General features: G+C 50.6%; 1 protein-coding gene across 13 annotated transcripts in view; it reads left to right on the top strand.

The window, feature by feature from the left end:
- KDM2B (lysine demethylase 2B) overlaps positions 1–18,079 on the top strand; it is a 119,741-nt gene that overhangs the window by 84,988 nt on the left and 16,674 nt on the right. For 12 of the 13 annotated variants that reach the window (XM_074321539.2, XM_074321543.2, XM_074321537.2 and 9 more), the window contains one exon: positions 15,179–15,403. In XM_074321539.2, coding sequence (XP_074177640.2) covers positions 15,179–15,403 — 225 coding nt within the window. Of the gene's footprint in view, positions 1–5,612; positions 5,848–15,178; positions 15,404–18,079 lie in introns of those variants that run through there. The other variant, XM_074321549.2, reaches the window with a different exon arrangement.

Below are 18,079 nucleotides of genomic sequence, written 5' to 3'. Positions count from 1 at the left end.
ATACAGGTGGACACTTTGGTCAACATTGCTCAAGCAGTAGTTTGCCGTCATCAGAAGTGTCTGGACGCTGATGGGAACCACGTTGAGCACCTCTTGTAATTGCAAAGTCAAACGGGACTCATATTCATCTTTTGTTATCAGTATATATTATAATTTTAATACAGTTTTCCTTTCTTAAAATGTGTGTAAATTTTTTTTTGGTGCCACACACACACACTTTTTTATTTAGGTAAAATTTATCTACCATAAAATTAATCATTTTTAAGTGTACAGTTCGGTGGCATTTAGTACATTCATGATGTTGTGCAACCATCACCTCTAGCTAAATTCTAAGATATTTTTGTCACTCCAAAAAGAAACCCTGTGCCCCGTAACAGTCACTCCCCACTCCCCCCTGGCACCCACTAATCTGCTTTCTGTCTCTATGCATTTACCTATTCTGCACATTTCCTATAAATGAAATATAATATGTGGCCTTTGGTGACTGGCTTCCTGCACTCAGCATCATGTTTTCAAGGTTTTTCTACATTGTAGCGTGTGTCACATCCCTTTTTATGGCTGAGTAAGATTCCTTTGTGTGGATGGACCCCATTATTATATCTACTCATCACTGGATGGAATTGAGGTTGTCTCCACATTTTGGTCGTTGTGAACAGAGAGAGCTGCTGTCAGTGACAAACATACTTTTACTCCTTTACCGACTGCTTCATCGTCCCGTTTTGACTAATCTTTGTATTTGGTCTTTTCTTTTGAGTCTAAGATCCACACCCAGCACTTTACATCCTGTTTCTCCAAAGTTTGTCTTTGGAGGATGGTGGGATTGACAACACGATAGGTATTCCGTGATAGGTGCTCTGGTACCAGGAAACCCAGGAGGAGATCTGGTCTTGTTACGAGGAGTATTTTTAAATTCCAAAAGTCTTGGTTATAGGCTGGAATTACGCTGGTATTTCATGTATTTTTAGTCCCTTATCCTTTCCGGAGCTGGTGTGTTAGGGGGTGTTTGTAAAGTGAAACAATTTGTCTCGTCCAAATTGTCTGAGCACTCAGCCTTAGCCTGGATTTTTTTAGGGAAATAAATAAAGAAGGGAAGTAACTTTCTAAGGTCAGCGAATGAACTGGAAATGGGGTGGGTGGTGGGAAAACATTTCTCGGAATCAGTGCCATTCACCTGTTAAACTAGTTAATTAAAAAAAAAAAAAAATCCTATACACCATCACAAACCTTCCAGTGAATGTGAATACCATGTTTCCCCCAAAATAAGACCAAACCAGAAAATAAGCCCTAGCATGATTTTCCTCAATGACATCCCCTGAACATATAAGCCCTAATGAGTCTTTTGGAGCAAACCTTAATATAAGACCCGGTCTTATTTTCGGGGAAACATGGTGTTTACTGGTTGATTTTGGTAATGTAAGGAGACATTATTAGAAGAACCCCATTTAACAGAAAGCTTGGTCTGTTTAAAGGACCCCTATGACCAGTATACGTGGTTTTTAAATGCTGGTGGAATGCCTTTCCGGGGTAAAATAAAAAGTTAAATTACATTAGTAATTAAATAACAAAAGCAATTAAATAATTAGTAATTAACAGAAATCACTGCAGCCCTTTGTCATAAAGTCACTCATTGAACCATGGTTTTATCCAGGCAATCCTGGAATCAGTCCTAAGTTGCTATGTGACACTGCAAAAATTCCTCTTACTTACATTTTATTAGAAAAATAACTCTCCAAAAGACCTCCTTTTGCTACTAAGGGAGAAAAAAACCTATTGAAGAACAGAGAGACAAATGGTAAAATAATAGTAAACTAACTGAAGCATGCATTCTCCATTGCTTGTTAGGCATAAATTATTACTGGCATTAGGAAGCAACCCTTTGCATGCCTGCTCTGTCATTTCTGTTCCCTTCTTAGGGGCACGTTGACAAAAGGTGTCCCTTGGTTCAAGAGCGTACAGGCCAGTTACTGGTCTGGACACACAGAATCCATTCTCTTTTCCTACCCTGGTCCTCTGGAAGGTAATGTTCCCAGGCTGTAGCCATGCCCTTTGTGACAGGGGCACCAGGAAAGGAGCCACATTCAGGAGAAACTCTCAGTCTAGGGAAACAGAGTCCAGGGGCCACTTGCCCAGTCTGCCCTTTTCCCTTCCCGTTCCCGGAATTGGGGGTGGAGAGAGAGGACGGCTTCCCTTGTCCTTTTACCTTCTCTTCTTGCCTGTCCCCACCCTGGGACAGCCTGCAGCACCCTTGGGTGGCTAAGTCTGGGCAAAATCTCTCGGCAGAAAGGGGTCGGTCTTTCCTGGTGTCTCATGATCTGATAGGCAGACCAGAAGATTGGATGACACTCAGAGAAGGCAGGGAAGTGGGTGATGACTGACGGAGGCGGACTTGGCTTCCACCGGTTTTTATTTCCTCACCACTTGGTGAAAATTCTGGATCCTCCTGGCTCAGGGCAAGTGCCAACTGCCCGGTGGCATCAGCTTTGGGGAGCACTTTCTAAGAAAGGAAGCCTAGGCTAAGTGGAGCTGGGAGAGAGTTCAGTTCTTCAGGTCACTCAAAGATGATGACGAGAGGGAGAAAGCATCGAGCCTAAGGCACGATGTAAATGCTAAAATTTAAGGTGGCAATTCTATTGGGCAAGGGCTGGTGTGATGCATTTGATATACAGTCCAGCACACTATTAATAGAAAACAAATGTTGGATGATTGTACCAGTTAGCTAAAGGAAACTTGACAGAGGAAAGTAGAGGAGTGGGAAGCTCCTCGCAAATGTCAGAAGAGGAATTTTTTAGAGGTGTTAGGACAGTGGCCGGCCAGAGCTGCCTTCTTAGCCTTTAGAGAGAACCCACCACATCCTCATGTCTTAGTTCTGGCTTCCTACTTCCAGACGTGCTCCATCCCCCCGCAGCCCCCGACAGAGCATTCAGGCAGCAGTCTGGTTACCAAAACCCTACTTACGTACCTGTCCTGAAATTGGATTTCAACAGAGAATACAGAGTGTGCAAAATTTAGTAAGGGACGGGTCCTGTAAGTCGACGTTGTTCATTTGGATTATTGCATCTGCTCATTTGGCATCCTCCTGTCTTGTGTCTGGTGTCAGGCATCAGAGTGGTATGACTGACAGTCCAGGCTCCAGCCTCCAACTGCCCGAGGGTTCAAATCTAGGTCCTTTCATTTCCTAGCAGCGACGTGTCTCAGTTTCCTCCTCTGTAAAATAGATGAACAATGCTACATACGTGATGGGGCTGTTTAAGGAATAAATGAGATAATGGCTACAGCACACTTAGCACCAGTCTAGCCCTTCAACCATGCTTTTTCGTAAATCTTAGCTGCTGTTATTGTCTGGATTCCCAGAGGGTCTCTGGATAGTGTTGTGAGGGGCTGTGGGCTGGAGAACTCTTTCCTAGTTTTCTTTGGGCCTCCATTTCCTCACCTGTGAAGTAAGGGGATCTGGCAAGGCCCCTTCTAGCTCTGAAATGATATGACGGAAGGAAGTTTGTGTTAGCTACAGCTTCTGTTTATCAACACTTTCCTGTTCTCTTCTTGGAGCCATAATTGAGAACTGTCTTTTTACTTTCTTAAATACAGAAGTGAGCTTTTGAGAATTTGCAAAAGAAATCAGCCGAATGGCTAGTTTAAATAAGCTTGCACTCCTGGTACATAATGAGAGAGACCTTCAAAAGTCTTCCTCCCTACTTGTCTCTTGATGCTACGTTATTTGGGTATCTCTGTACCCTTACAGTTTTGACCAAATACAATGAAGTGAGAGCATGGTTAGCTTTTTTTTTTTTTTTTTTTTTTTTTTGAGCATGGTTAACTTTGTATCAGTCTCTCCCTACCCATTAAGGGGCTTCCTACTGGGTAGTGTCCCCCAAGACATCCTGAGATTAAGACTTCAGTCCAGACAAGGTAGCTTTTGCAAAGCTGAGTCCTTTGGGGATGAAATGTATGGGGGGTATTCTTTTGCTTGTTTTTGTTATTAACAAAAACACTCCCTGAGTGGGATTGTGAAAAATTTAAGAAACTCAGAACAGATATGTTTCAGTAAAGAGTAAGTCTGCTGAGGTTTTTCCCCCCCCATAGTGTCAGTGGGTGTGTACATTTCAGACAGACTTTAAAATCCACTCAGTAAAACTGACATCCCTGTTCACTCACTCCTGTGGGGACTCCCTGCTAGAAGCCTCCTGAGTTTTATCTACAAGTTCTCTGCCACACTTTCTGCCTTCCTTGAAAGCCCAGGCCATGACCTGCCTGTGGGTCCCTTCTGTTCTCACAGTGGATTTTGGAGCTAGTGGTCTGAGCATGAATAATGGTTGGACAACATTGCAGAGCTGATCACCAGATTTCACAGCGAATGGGCTTTTTCTTGGGAAAGCCTCTGATTTCTTTATGGGAGATCATCCATCCCTCTGTTAGGCAAACCTTCCCATGTGATAGATGAGTCTGAGCAGGTACAGGTATTCATGTTTAGTGTTGCCTCGGACATTTCTAGTTAGATGATAAGCATGCCAGCTGCTCAGCTGCGTCGTCCTGCTCCTTAGCTTGCCATCAGCTATGGTTTTGACGTTTATAACAGACAGCACTGATCACTTTAGCTAACGGTCGGAGCTCCTCCTCCAAAGTAAAGGCTGCTGGCATAAGTGCCCCAAAGACATTAAAAAAAAAAATCTCTAACTGGGTTTACAGTAACAATTTTCTGCAGAAGTGGATTGCTTTTGGAGTAAGCACTAGGAACCTTTACAGTTTAAGAATGTAGAAACCCAGTCCTTCTAGGCCAGCCTCTGGGGTTGTCAGTGTCCTAGGAGAACTGGGCTCTGGCCTGCAGCTCCCTCAACCCTTCCAGTTAGACTCCTGGGCACCGCGGGAAGGAAGGATTCCCATCCAGGAGGATGGGGCACCCACCTGGGGGGAGAGTACATTCAGGGCTTCTCTGTAGCAGCCTCCAAGTCAGCTCGATCTGAACTCCCATCTGCACTACTCCACTTTTTACGCTAATTCCCTCTCGACCTGGAAAGGCAAATCTGAGGACAGAGAGGGCAGCGACAGAGGACCGGCCCAAACCAACTGCCCGAGTCTGGGAAAACTGGGCCCCCAGACTCTATTTAGGCCAGCGGGCCTGTAAGCTCCGGATACGGGACTCCGGGTTCGCGGACATTAGGTCCTGGTCCCAGAGCTTGTGCAAATCCGGGAGCCAGGGTGCCAGCCTTTGGGGGCACAGGGACCCGTGCCTGGCGTCGCGTTCAGGGCCGCACCCCGTGGCCCGTGCTCCCCGGGTCTCCCGCGAGACGCCCCGCAGGACACAAAAGACCCCACCCCAGGTCAGGCGTACATTTCCTGTTAGATTGGCGGTGGCGTGCAGCCACCCATGTGCATCCCGCGGCGCGCGGGCCGGGCGGGGCACGGGGCACGCCCCCACGCAGCCCCAGTCCCCGCGCGCCAGCCGCGAGGGGCCGCCCTCGGCGGGCCCGCCCCTGTGTCACCGCAGGCCGGGCTCCCTTTGTGTGCGGCCCGAGCGCCGCGGCCGCGCCATTGGCCCGCCGGCCCGGGGGGCCAGCCCCTTCCTGGCTCGCCTCATGCATATGCATGAACGCCCCGGCCCTCCCCCCGCCGGCCCCTCCCCGCCCCCTCCCGCGCGGGCGTGCGAGGCGCGCGGCGCGGCTCCCTCCTCGCGGCAGCGGGAGCCGGAGCCCGAGCCCGAGCCCGAGCCAGGGCGAGCCGAGCCTGCTCCGGGCGGGCGGCGGCGGCGGCGGCGCTCCAGCCATGTCAGCGCGCGCGAGCCTGGGCCCACCATGAGCCATGGCCATGTCCGTGAGCGCCGAGGACGACGACTATGAATCGGAGCCGGACCAGGTCGGGGGCCCGGGGTGGGGCTGAGGGAGGGACGCGCCACCAGACCTCCCGACCGACCGACTGACGCGCCCAGGGCGGTCGCGACGTCGCTCCGCCGCGATGAGGAGAAAGTTTTGCAGCCGCCGCCGGCGGGGCCGGCGGGGCCGCCAGGGCCGGGCCCGAGCGGGGCGTGGAGGAGCGCGGCAGGCCGGCGGGCGCCGTGGGCCCCGCAGCTGGCCGGGGCAGGGGGCGTGTGCGAGCGGCTGTGCGTGAGGGTGGCCGGCGGTGCCGCGGGGACAATGTGGGCCTCGCCGTCGGGCCGGCCCTGCCGGGCGCGGGCCAGGGCCCGCGGGCAAGTTGCGGCAGGGGCGCGCCTCACCCTCCCCTCGCGCCCTCGCCCGCGGCCCACGCGCGTGACGGCTGCCGCGGGCGCACCCGGACCTGCGGGCGCCGGCGCCTCCTTCCTTTTCGTTTGCAAAGTTGCACCGGGACGCTCGGCCTCTGGGCTGAAGGACGCTGCGGCCGGGAGGGTGGGCGGCCCGGGGCCCGTGGGCCCGACGGCCCGAGCTTTTGTCTGGGTGCCGCGCGCCCGCCGTGGGCTGACGGAGACAGGAAGGGGTGCGAGCCTCGGCCGGCGCGGGGAATCCGGAACCCGGCGAGTGCGCTCCGCGGCGGCGGCGGCGGGAGGAAGCCGTGACCCCAGATGGCAGTATTTGGCCTGGGTTGGGTTTAGAGGGGAAAACAACCTCTCTTGGGACCAGGGGGGGAGAAATCTTTGTATAAAACAAAGCCCTGGGTGTGTTTACGGTGTGAATTTACTACGGGAAGATTCGTGTGTAGGAAGCGGGAGAAGAAAGTGGAGGTTTTAGGAAGTATAATCTGCACAGTATTTGAAACAGGACACAGGCGACGTAGACTCGTCCAAGGAATTAAGCGTTGGATGGTTGAGTTGTCATGTGGACGTGGGACGAGGTGAATACGATGCTTACTTATAATCCTGGGTGCATTTCCTCCGTGGGATTAAGATGTTTGGAGAGTTCAGGCCTAGATGTAGGAACGTTTTTTCTTTCCATTAGACGTGATTGAGGAAGTACTGTATATGCTACACTTAAGTCATTGCACACATGTTATTAAGTGGTTTTATGTAACAGAGATGAAGTTAAATTGTATTGTTTTCCCAGTTTCACTGGACATCTTCCAGGCACGTGTACTTTAGGAGATATTCCTGAATCTCACTGGTCTTGTGGATTGGATTAACCCAGAGACAACCCAAGCCGTTTGGGGGCTTGGAACTTCTACCAAGTCTGTGGCACAGTCTGCGAATGAATGGTTCTCCTATTCTTGCCACTTGGTTCACACCTTGTCTCTTGGTTTGAAAGTTTCAGTTCGTTTTGGATCTACCTTCTCCCTGCCTACAGTTTATCATTTCTGTGGCACCTGGTTACTCATAAGGCACTTGTAAGACTCTTCTTCAGGATTGACTGCACTTTGGTATTTCAGGATTGAGGTTTCTGGTACCTATTTTATTTTATTTATTTATTTTTTAATTTGGCCACACCCCATGGCCTATGGTAGATGCAATCTTTGACACTGTATAAGATGAGACTTAGTATGTCTCTGGGCTTAAACACATGTTTTCAGGTCCTGCTACTGCTGAGAGAGGTCGACCTCATCAAGAGGACCTGTGTTCCCGGGAGCCAGATTTTGTTTCCCTCCTCCTCACTTCAGTTGGCCAGGTTGTGGCCCTTGGACTTGGTAGCAACAGTGCTCAAAGTCGCCCCGTTCACATTAAGATGATGTTTTCCACTCAGGTGCATTGAGATGACCTCTAAGCCAGGTCAACGGGCAGCAGGTTTTCCCCACAGTCACAACAGAGAAGATGGTTGTCCGCTAAGGAAACCTGCACTGGGGACACTCCAGGCTGTGTCTCACTGCAGCTAGCCTCCCTCCACCCTTTCCTGACCAGTTTCCTTAGCTCCCGGGATTGCCCGAAGACGAGTGGCTTCCTCCAGTCACCTTACAGGCAGTTGTGACGCAGGCTCTAGACCCCACTCTTCTCTAAGTCTCCTTCCAGTAGGGCTCGGGGGCGTGAGTCGCCCTCTTCCACCCAACCCGGCCCGGAAGGAGAGGCCCTTCCTGAGGTGTGAGAGTGTGGGTGTGCAGGTGTACACCCACCTGCTGCATGAGAGGACCCAGGGGAGGCCCCGTGGGAGGTTCCTGTAGCCTTGTCCTTCCCTGCAGCTGTGCCTAGAACCCCCTCACCCCTGCCCCTCATCAGAATTTTGCCTGCTGCTCCGTAAGTGTGCACTTCTCTCGTCCCCACCCGAGGCTGGGGTCCAGACCTGGGCCACATCAGGCTTCCTTAGGCCTGTTCCGCTGGGCTGTCCTGTCTGCCCCATGCTTTCCCACAGCAGCCTGGGTTTGCCCTTCTCCCGATGTCAGGCCTTTGGGACCAGAGTGAAGGGGTGGGTGGGAGGAGACCCCTCTCATGCGCTTTGCCAATGCTCATCTTTGGCTGGGCCTTCTCCCATCGACTTCATTTGCTTCTCCACTGCAGAATGTGCCTGAAAATTCTTCAGCTCTGCTTTTCAGTTTGAGGAGATGCCCCTTAAAGAGGGGCTTGTTAGTGAGAAGAATTCTTGTTCCATCTTGTTTATTTTTAACCCCTGAAGTGAAAATAGCTTTATTCCGTTTTTTCTATAAAAATGATTATTGCATACTGAGAATCGTGAAAATGTTAATTAGGAAATTATAAAGAAGAAAATCTTTCAGAAATTCATGCAGCCCTAACCACTCTGTTAAGTCATTATAGCTTCTTAAATAGTGACATTTTAAGACATGGGTCCCTGAACCTTCCTGGAATTATACGGAAAAGTTTTGTGACTTTGTACCTATATGTTTTCCTGGAGAAAAGGTCCTTAGCTTTCCTCAGACTCTCCAGAGGTCCTCCCATCCCCTGGGTTTCTGGTAGCTCTTGTGTTTTTATTCTCTGGCTCCTTACCCTCAGCATGTAAACAAACTGAAGCCCTCCCTGGGGTCTCCAGGTGTGTGTTAGCCCCCCCCCCCTCCACGCAGTGCTGCTGAAATCCAGCTTTTCCTGGGATGTCCATTATGCCTGAAGACTTGGGAACATACCTCGTGTTGAAATAAATCTCTTATTGCAGTAGAATGCAACATTAGCATGACAAAGGACTCCCCTGGCGTTTTGGGGGGCACCCCCTTGTGGGGCTAAGTGTCAGTGTGCTACTGTTAGGGGTAGTTTGGTGGGAAACATGGAACTATCTTAATTGTGAAAACATCCCCCCACGTTTTACTGTTTTTCTCACTGACTCCGCTTGACAGATGAAACTCGAGCCTGCTCCCTTCCGTGATGCCACACCTCCTGCTGCTTTTCCTGCCATTCTGGCCATTCCTCAGCATGTTTCTCTTTGTCACCTGGCCTTAGGTGTTTTTAGTCTTGAAGGTAATTGTCCAGGACCCTCTTTTGACTCTGCCCCTTCTCCTTGGTCACCCTCAGGGACTTAACTAGTTTAACAGTATGTGATGCCGATTCTCAGCTGTATATGTACATATATATCAGCTCTCTCCCTCCTGCGTGCTGGCCGCCTTCCTTGGATGTCCCATGGGTCCCTCAGATTCCACGTGTCATTCCACGAGGAGTCATTGTTCTCTCTCCAGCCCTCAACTCTTTGTTCTCCTGTTGGCCAATCCAGAAATCTCCAAGTTTTCCAGGACTCTTCCTGCTTGCAGACCCATTGTTCACTCAGCCTCTGGGTCTTCTCACCCTGGGTTTGCTTCTAAATCATCTCCTGAGTTACCGCTCCTCTCATCCCCGCCGGGCCTCTATTCATGCCTTCATAATCTTCAGCCTGGACTACTGTCCTCCTGCCTGTCATCTTGCCCACCGCCCAAGATGTCATCTTCCCCACATCGTTGCCAGAATACAGTCATGTTGCTCCTGCATGTAAGCTCCTTGAACGACTCTTACGGGGCCACCATTTCTCTCATGTAGCATCCAAAGCCCTAGGGACCACCTTCCTGCCACCGCAGGACTCTTTCCCAGCAGCCATATCAAGCTATTCCTTGAACGTGTGGCGTTGTTTCATGTCTCTATCTTACTCTGCCTTCTGCCTAGAATATCCACTCCCTAACCCCACCCCTACCCCTGGCCTGCAGAGTCCTAGCTCCCTTCTAAGGCCCCATAGTCACCACTTCCTGTGACTGACACTTTAACCTACCAGTAAGATGAGGCATTTTTTCTGGGTTAGCCTGCCAGGGTCCAGGCTTTAGAGGCACCGTCTGGGTTCATTCATACCTTGGCTTCTCATTTATTGACACTATGACACTGGGTAGGTTACTTAACTGTGCTGTGCCTCGGTTTCCTCATTTCTAAATGGAAATAATAATCTCCACGTCATCGATTATTGATACAAATATTGAACAGAATACTGCTTGGATGAGTGTTAGCTTTTGCTGTTCTCGTCATCATGTTGCACTGTGTTCATGTGGTTACATGGCTTTCTCCCCACAGGCTGGGGTGACTTTGTCAGGGAACCCCTCGTACTCATCTGTGTCGTCCCAGCACCTGGCACTGCCTCCGGCACGTAATCCACAGCCAGAAAACGGGTGGATGGGGGAATGTGTGAGTGAGGGGGTTAATGAATGAGTCTCTGGGGCACATCACATACTCTGGTGGCTACAGTGCTTATTGTACATTCATACGTCTGGTTTGGAGAAATATGTGTTTAAATCCTTTGCTCATTTTAAAATGGGATTTGTTGTTTTTTTTTGAGATGTTAGAGTTCTTTATATATTCTGGATACTAGCTCCTTAAAAGATGTATGATTTGCAAGTATTTTCTCCCATTCTGTGGTCTTTTTCACTTGATAGTGCTGTTTTAAGCACAAAAGTTTTACATTTTGAGGACCAGTTTATCTTTTTTCTTCTATCCCCTATGCTTTAGGTGTCATATCCGAGAAAGCCTTGCTTAGTCCAAGGTCATGAAGATTTACCCTTAGGCTTTCTTCTTCTAATAATTTTACAGTTTTACCTCTTGCACTTAGGTCTTCAATCCAATTTTGAGTTGGTTTTGCATATAATATGAAGTAGGGGCCCAACTTTATTCTTTTGGATGTGGATATCCACTTATCCCCACACCATTTTCTGAAAAGACGATTCTCCTCTCATCCCCCCCTTCTCCCCCCCCCCCCCCGCCAAATTGTCTTGATACTCTTTTCTAAATCAGTTGGTCACAAATATTGTGAGGGTTTATTCCCCGACTTTCAGTTCCATTCCATTGGTCTGAATGTTTGTCCTTATGGCAGTATCACAGTTTTGTTTCCTGTAGCTTCATAGAAAGTTTTGAAATCAGGAAGTATGAGTGCTCCAGCTTTTCATTTTCAAGATTGTTTTGGCTGTTCCAGGTCCCTTGCATTTCCTTGTGAATTTTAGGATCAGTTTGTCACTTTCTGCAAAAAATCCAGCTGGGATTTTGACTGCATTGAATCTACAGATCACTTTGGGGAGTACTGCCATCTTAACAGTGTTGTCTTTCAATCCGTGAATATGGACGTCTCTTCAGTATTTCGGGTTAAGCCAAGTAATTTTAATCCCAGGACTTTAGAGATGAGGAATTAAAGAGGATCTACCCATGAACATTCTGGAGAATCGGATCTGATAGGAGGCTCTCAGTTAATATTTGTGGAATGAATCAAAGAACTACTTTGATAGTATTCCTTTTAAGGATGATGCTTATGAGTTATTGATAGAAAAAAGGTGTTGGAATACTATGATTTGTGTGTGGGGTGTGTGGACTCTATTGTCCTAACCAGAAGACAATGAGGATATGGAACCTGGGCTGAAATAATGAACGAGTGGCTTTGGGGTTTGCCCGTGGAAGTGTGGGTCCCACCACTGCCTTTTGCGGAGAAGAACATTTCATGCTGAAATTAACAAAGAGGCACCTTCTGGGTTACTTGAACAAACAGAAGCAAGGGCAGGATATAGTGGAATTTCGTACTGGTTTATGAACCTTTAGATGTCACCCAAAAGATACGAGGACAGAAGCTTCAGGCCAAAATGAGAGGCTTGTTCACCTCCCTTAATAGAGACCCTCTGATGTCTTATCTTGCTTGTCGATCCTCAGTGGCCTTTATTAGGGTGCTACGTTTCAGATGTCACCCAACTGCCTCCTGACAAGCCCGCTGGTGCGCACGCCCTGCAGAGGCTGGCCCGTGAGGCTGCAGGCAGCATCAGCTTTTCCAGCCTGATTTGGTAGCCGGCTAGAAAGGGCCTGAGTCAAGGTCCTTAGGAACAGTGGTTCCTTACACCTCGTCTTTCGAGGTGTTGCCTGTTATTTGCTCTGTCATTTTCCAAGATGTCTTAGCTGCCATTGAAATCCAGGCAGATTTGTTTTTTGCATAGGTTGGAAAAGTGCTTCTTCAGATAGCAGTGTGTTTTGGAAAGCATGGGAAAGTGGGCTTGGCACAGTCACGTACAAGCTTTGTGACTCTGGCTGGATCTGCCCAACTCTTTTACTTCCAAGAGACACTGCCCTTGTGGGCAGAGGCCTGGCTCAGTGGCTATTTATACCTGCTGTTCCCAAGTGGGAGGGAAGAGCCACGTTTGGACTCCTGGAGGTTTTTTTTTTCTTTTTCCTTTCTTTTTCAGTCCTTCACCTGGGAAACTTAGACCTTAGAATCTCCTCCTCTGGGGTCAGGGCTCTGGTTTTGTCGTTGGAGGCTGGCCCGTGTGCTGCCCTCTCTGTACCTGATTCGGGGCGCTGAGTCGCCTACCTCATTGCCCACACTGGTGATTTGAAGAGTGAATTGGTAACAGGAGGTGCGGTCTGTATCAGAAAGTCTTCCGGGCTGTGAGGAGAGGAAGAGAGGGAGGAACCTTCCTGGGTTCCCTCTTTCTGGAAGTACACATACGTGCCTCTCTGCACCTCATGTATGCGCCCGTCAAGGGCGTTGGAGCAGCCGCTGTGAACGTCTTCCAGGGGTGTGTGGTTGGTTCCACTGGACTCTGGGCTCTCACCCTACCTTGCCGATGGGTCATGTAGTTTGTGGTGTTCAGAGCATGGCTCGGGGAGGGGTGTGTGCGTGTCCTCTCCTGGCTCTGTGACCTTGAATAAGTCACTCAACCTCTAGCTCCAGTTTCCTCATCTGAAAAATGGCATCTCATGGGGTTATTGGGAAAATTAAGTAATATATGTAAACTGATCAGCATATAATAGCGGGCACTCGGCAAATATCCACCTTCGCTATTGACACCATCCTTGTCATTGCTTAGTTTTCAGGTCACGGTCCCTTACGTGCCATTCTCAAATCCAAAGGCTCTGAAAACTGGCCTCTTTTTTTTCCTGCTCCTCTGGCAGCAGGACCTGACCTGAGTTGACGTGTGCTGTGTAGGTCAATTTATCTCTCTGAAGGTGGTATCGCCGCAGAATGGGAGACTTGGGGCGCCCCCGGCCTCCCTGTGGTGCAGTATAGGGACCCGTGTGAGGAGGCCTGTGACACCCTTCGCTACGTGGTGGAGCAGCCCATTACTGAAGCAGCTGGTTGGTGTGTAGGCCCGCCTTTGGCTGCCCCGGGGCTGGTGGGCATGGCACGGCGGGAGGTGAGGACATGGGGGCCAGTGGAGCCGGGTCTTTACTCTTCCTCTGCGGAGTCGGAGCAAGTTGAGCTGGATGAAAATCAGAGCAGCAGAGGTGGGCGCCTCCTGCCGTCAGAGGCCTTGCCGTCTCCTTGAATGCTGTAGGCTGCTGGGAAAATAAACCTGGGGGAAGGATCCACTCAGGTGTCAACACCCAAAGGTGCGTGTGGGACAGTGCATGTGAGACTTGGAGCTCTCCGCAGGGGCCAGCGGCAGATCGATGATGGTGAGGCTCTATGCACGGAGCAAGGTGGGCTGACTGGTTTTCTTCCTGATGTGGTTGTACGTTTCTAGATAGCACCTGTGGTGTTGGGGGAGTTGCAGTGTGTGTTGTGGGGCGCGAAAGGTCTCTGGAAGGAGGTACACTGTAACCATCCTGCTGTCCCCGGGAGCTAACAAGAAGATGCGATTTTGTTTAAGGATCCAAGTATGACAAGCAATTTAAATGGAAAGGCTGGGTTGGACTGAGCTTGTTGAGAAGGGGCTTTGCGCAGTACATGCCGTTTAGATCAGAAGTTTTGGGGTGCGTAGTGTGTCTCCCTTACGGGGATGAACCATTTCTCAGCATACTTGTGCTACTCAGGTGCTTCAGACAAGACGTACTCTATCATCCTGGTCCTCCCTACTTCAGTCCTCGGGGGACAGGATACCTCTGCAGACAGGAGCTGCAGCACAGAAGCAGGTGTGCAGGGCGCTGAGGCCAGTGGCCCGGATGTAAGGAGCTCAGAGCAGGCCCTGCAGCTGGCTAGTTCCTGTGTAGCATTTACTCTACCTGTCGCTGTTTCCTTCTGAGTCACCGCGTAAGATGGATTTGGAGCCCATTTAGAGAAGGTCTCAGAAGTCAAGGTTCCTTAGGGTTACTGTCTCATTCTCCTGGGCTTTGTTTGGTTTCTTGAGCATGTCTTAATGTGCCCGTCATCTTATCGAGGGACAGTGGTGACAAGACACCCTTGATAACTGCCTTCTTAAGCTTCCTGTCTCAAAGGGAAGGCCTGCAGAAGAACAGACAATTATGAGAAGTGCTGTGAGGGGGCCTGGCAGTGCCGGGTGGTCAGGGAGGGCTGCCCGTAGAAAGCAGTGTGCACACTGGGTCCTGCAGGGTGAGGAGGTGTTAGCCCACTGGGCAGGGTGGGTACTCCTGGCAGAGGGGACAGGGCCTGGCCTGACTTGGGGCCGCGAAAGTGACTTGAGCCAGGGCATGCTGCCCTCAGAAACCAGGGTGCCCTCTGCCTTCGTTTCCTGGGGCTGCCATGATGAAGCACCACAAACAGGGTGGCTTAAAGCAGCAGAAACTTCATTCTCTCACAGGTCTGGAGACTAGACATCTGAGGTCAAGGCCGACAGGGCCATGCTCCCTCGGAGGCCCCAGGGGAGGCTGCTTACTTCTTCCAGCTTCTGGACTTCCCTGAAGTCCTGGGCATTTCTTGGCTTGCCGGCATCACTCCGGTCACGGGGCCGTCTTCTGCCTGTGTCTTCACATATGATTCTTCTGCCTGTGTCCAAATTCCCCCCTTTCCTAAGGACACTGGCCATGCTGGATTAGGGCCCCCTAATGACTTGGCTTTACTTTGGTTGCCTCTGGCAAGAAGGTCACATTCTGAGGTCCTGGGGTTACCCCTTGGGGGGACACCATCCGCTGGGGGTCTGACCAGCCCTGCAGCCTGGAATTTCACCAGTCCTGTGTGTTCTCCCGCAGAACCGGGCGGTAGGGCGGCCCAAGGGGAAGCTGGGCCCGGCCTCCGCGGTGAAGTTGGCCGCCAACCGGACCACGGCGGGAGCTCGCCGGCGCCGGACGCGATGCCGCAAGTGCGAGGCCTGCCTGCGGACCGAGTGCGGAGAGTGCCACTTCTGCAAGGACATGAAGAAGTTCGGAGGCCCCGGGCGGATGAAGCAGAGCTGTATCATGCGGCAGTGCATCGCGGTGAGTGGGCGGAGGGTGCCCCCGCAGCCCTTTTCCTCCAGGACCCTGGCCCCCCTCTACTTGTTGGTCTCTCCAGTCCCTCTGCTTAAGGAGAGTGTTTCACCAGCAGAAACTCCTGAGAGATGCTCCCTCGGGAAGAGGAGTGCTGTTTTCAGATTCCATACGGACTCGGGGCGGGCCTGCCACGTGCTCAGGCTCCGTTTCCTTCATCGTCTGATGATCTTACAACTCCTTCCTTCCCTAGATGACTGGGGGCTTTGAAGTGTCTGCCACTGCAGATGTCAGGGCAGCCTGTCCTGTCTGTGACCCTGTTGCCAACATTTATGGTCCAGTTCAAGACGGTTCTAGGCCCTCCCTCCCGCCCTTCCTTCCTGTCCTGTCTTCAAAGTCAGAGGTCTGGGTGGGAGGTCAGTGCCCCTCCTGGAGGGGCTGCCCTGGATCAGGGGGACTGATTTATGGTGCCCAGGACTTGGGCGCTGGAGAGCCTGGCCAGTCCCCTGACGCCTCTCCCCGCCACTCGTGCTGCCCCAGGACGGGCAGTGGGTGCAGACGCTGACAGCTTGGCATGCCCGGGGTCTGCCCAGGCACCCACACACACACTGTGCTTTCCCTGGGGCACTGCTTTCAAGGCCCCCCGCTCCTCCGTGTGGGGGGAATGGTGTCCGTGCTCCCATGTGAAAACAGGCTCGTTTGCAGGCCAACCTGGTGGGAGCTTTTCTCCCTGTTCGGTGCCCCTGCAGGCACAGGGCCACCTTCCCCTTCTCCCTCCACACACATTGCCTGTGGTTTTTGGGTGTGGGTGGGTAGTAAAAAAAATACTTAACGTAAAATTTACCATCTTAACCATTTTTAAATTGCAGTACAGTCATATTACCTATATGCCCATTGTCATGAAAACTGATCTCTAGAACATTTTCATCTTGCCAAATGGAAACGGTCCATGGAACGGCTCCGCCTCTTTCCTCCTCCCCCTCCCCCAGCCCTGGGCAGCCACCTTTCTACTTTCTGTTTCTTTTCTGTTTCTCAGTGGGACTACTTTAAACACCTGGTGTAAGTGGAATCAAACAGGATTTCTCCTTCTGTGACTGGCTTATTTCACGCAGCATAATGTCTTCAAGGTTCATCCACTTTGTAGTGTGTGACAGGATTTCCTTCTTTTTAAAGGCTGAATAGTATTCCTTTGTATATTTGTACTGTGTTTTCTTCACCCATTCACCTGTTGGTGGGCATTTTGGGGGCTTCCACGGACTCTGGGCTGCTGTGACTAGAGCTGCAGTGCACATGGGTGTGCCAACATCTCTTTGAGGTCCTGTTTTGAATTCTTTTGTATATATAGCCAGAAGTGGGATTACTGGGTCATTTGATAATTCTATTTTTAATTGTTAAAAATTAAACACTGTTTTCCAGAGAGGCTGTTCCATTTTACTTTCCCACCAGCAGTGTACAAGGGTTCCCATTTGTCTGCACTTCTTGTTTCTCACCACAGTTTCTTGTTATTTTCTGGAGTTTTGATAACGGCCATCTGTATGGGTGCGAGGTGACATCTCCTAGCTTTGATTTGCATTTCCCTGATGATGGGTGGTGGTGAGCGTTTTTTCCTGTTTGTTGGCCATCTTGTGTAGCTTCTTTGGAGAAATGCCTGTGGAAGTTCTTTGCCCATTTTTTAAAATTGAATCCTTTGTATTTTTATTGTTGTGGGAGTTCTTCATATAATCTGGACATTAGCCCCTTGTCAGATACGTGGTTTGTAAATATTTCCTCCTACTCCATAGGCTGCCTTTTCACTTTGTTGGTTGTTTCCTTTGCTGTGCAGAAGTTTTTAAGTTTCACTGCTTGTGTTTTTGTTACCTGTACTGTACCCAGGTCATTTGAATGGATTTCAGAGAATTTGAGCTCTCCCTTGAAATTAAATACAGATTTTTATCTGTGTGCCTGTGTGTGTGTGTGTGCATTTTTCTGGAGCAAGGGTCCATGTGACTCGTTGCCTCGTCGGGATTTATGTGAGGTCATCTGTAGGGACTGTTGGTTTTGAACAGTGTCACCTAAAACTTGGCATGTTGGCAGTGACCCAGGACTCTCTCTTCGTTAGTGCTGTTGTCTGCCACCCCCTCCCTGCACGCAGTATCCGGGTCGTTACAGGAAACCTGTCTGCTGTCACCTAGTCTTTGCAGCTCTGACGCTAGGCCGCTGCCTGGCAGTCAGTGCTGGTTGAAGGAAACCTCACTTTGGTGTCTTTCCTCCACCCTGATGTGGCTTCTGGAACTGATAGCAGCTGCTGACTTGGCCTGACCCTCGGACCTTCTTACTCTTCTTCTAGCCTCTCGACTTTGTTGGGATACTTCCTGCCACGTTTTACCCATCTCTGCAGGCTCACTTCTCTTCCCTTTCCAGGCCCTTCTCTCTTGATGTGCCAGTGCCTGCCTCTCTCTCCCGTACGCACCTTCCCTTTGCCCCTCCTGTCTCCACGAGGCTTCCTCCGCAGACGTTATCCCTTCCCACTGTCCAGCACCCGGGTCTCCCCTCGTGCATCTCTGCAGCAGCTTCACTTCTGTTTCTACTTCTCCTCACCTTCAGTCAGCCTCCTACCCCGGCGGAGACCAGTGCTCCCAGGGCCAGTCCAGCTGCGCTCCCCTCTTCTGCCGCCTGCGGGAGCCCAGATCCCCTGGCCTGTGAGTC

The sequence above is a fragment of the Rhinolophus sinicus genome, chromosome 9 (genome assembly GCF_057876585.1).
Source record: "Rhinolophus sinicus isolate RSI-liver-muscle chromosome 9, RSI-T2T, whole genome shotgun sequence".
NCBI lineage: Eukaryota > Metazoa > Chordata > Mammalia > Chiroptera > Rhinolophidae > Rhinolophus > Rhinolophus sinicus.
Note: the sequence above shows the minus strand (reverse complement) of the source record. Positions and strands in the feature narration are given on the sequence as shown.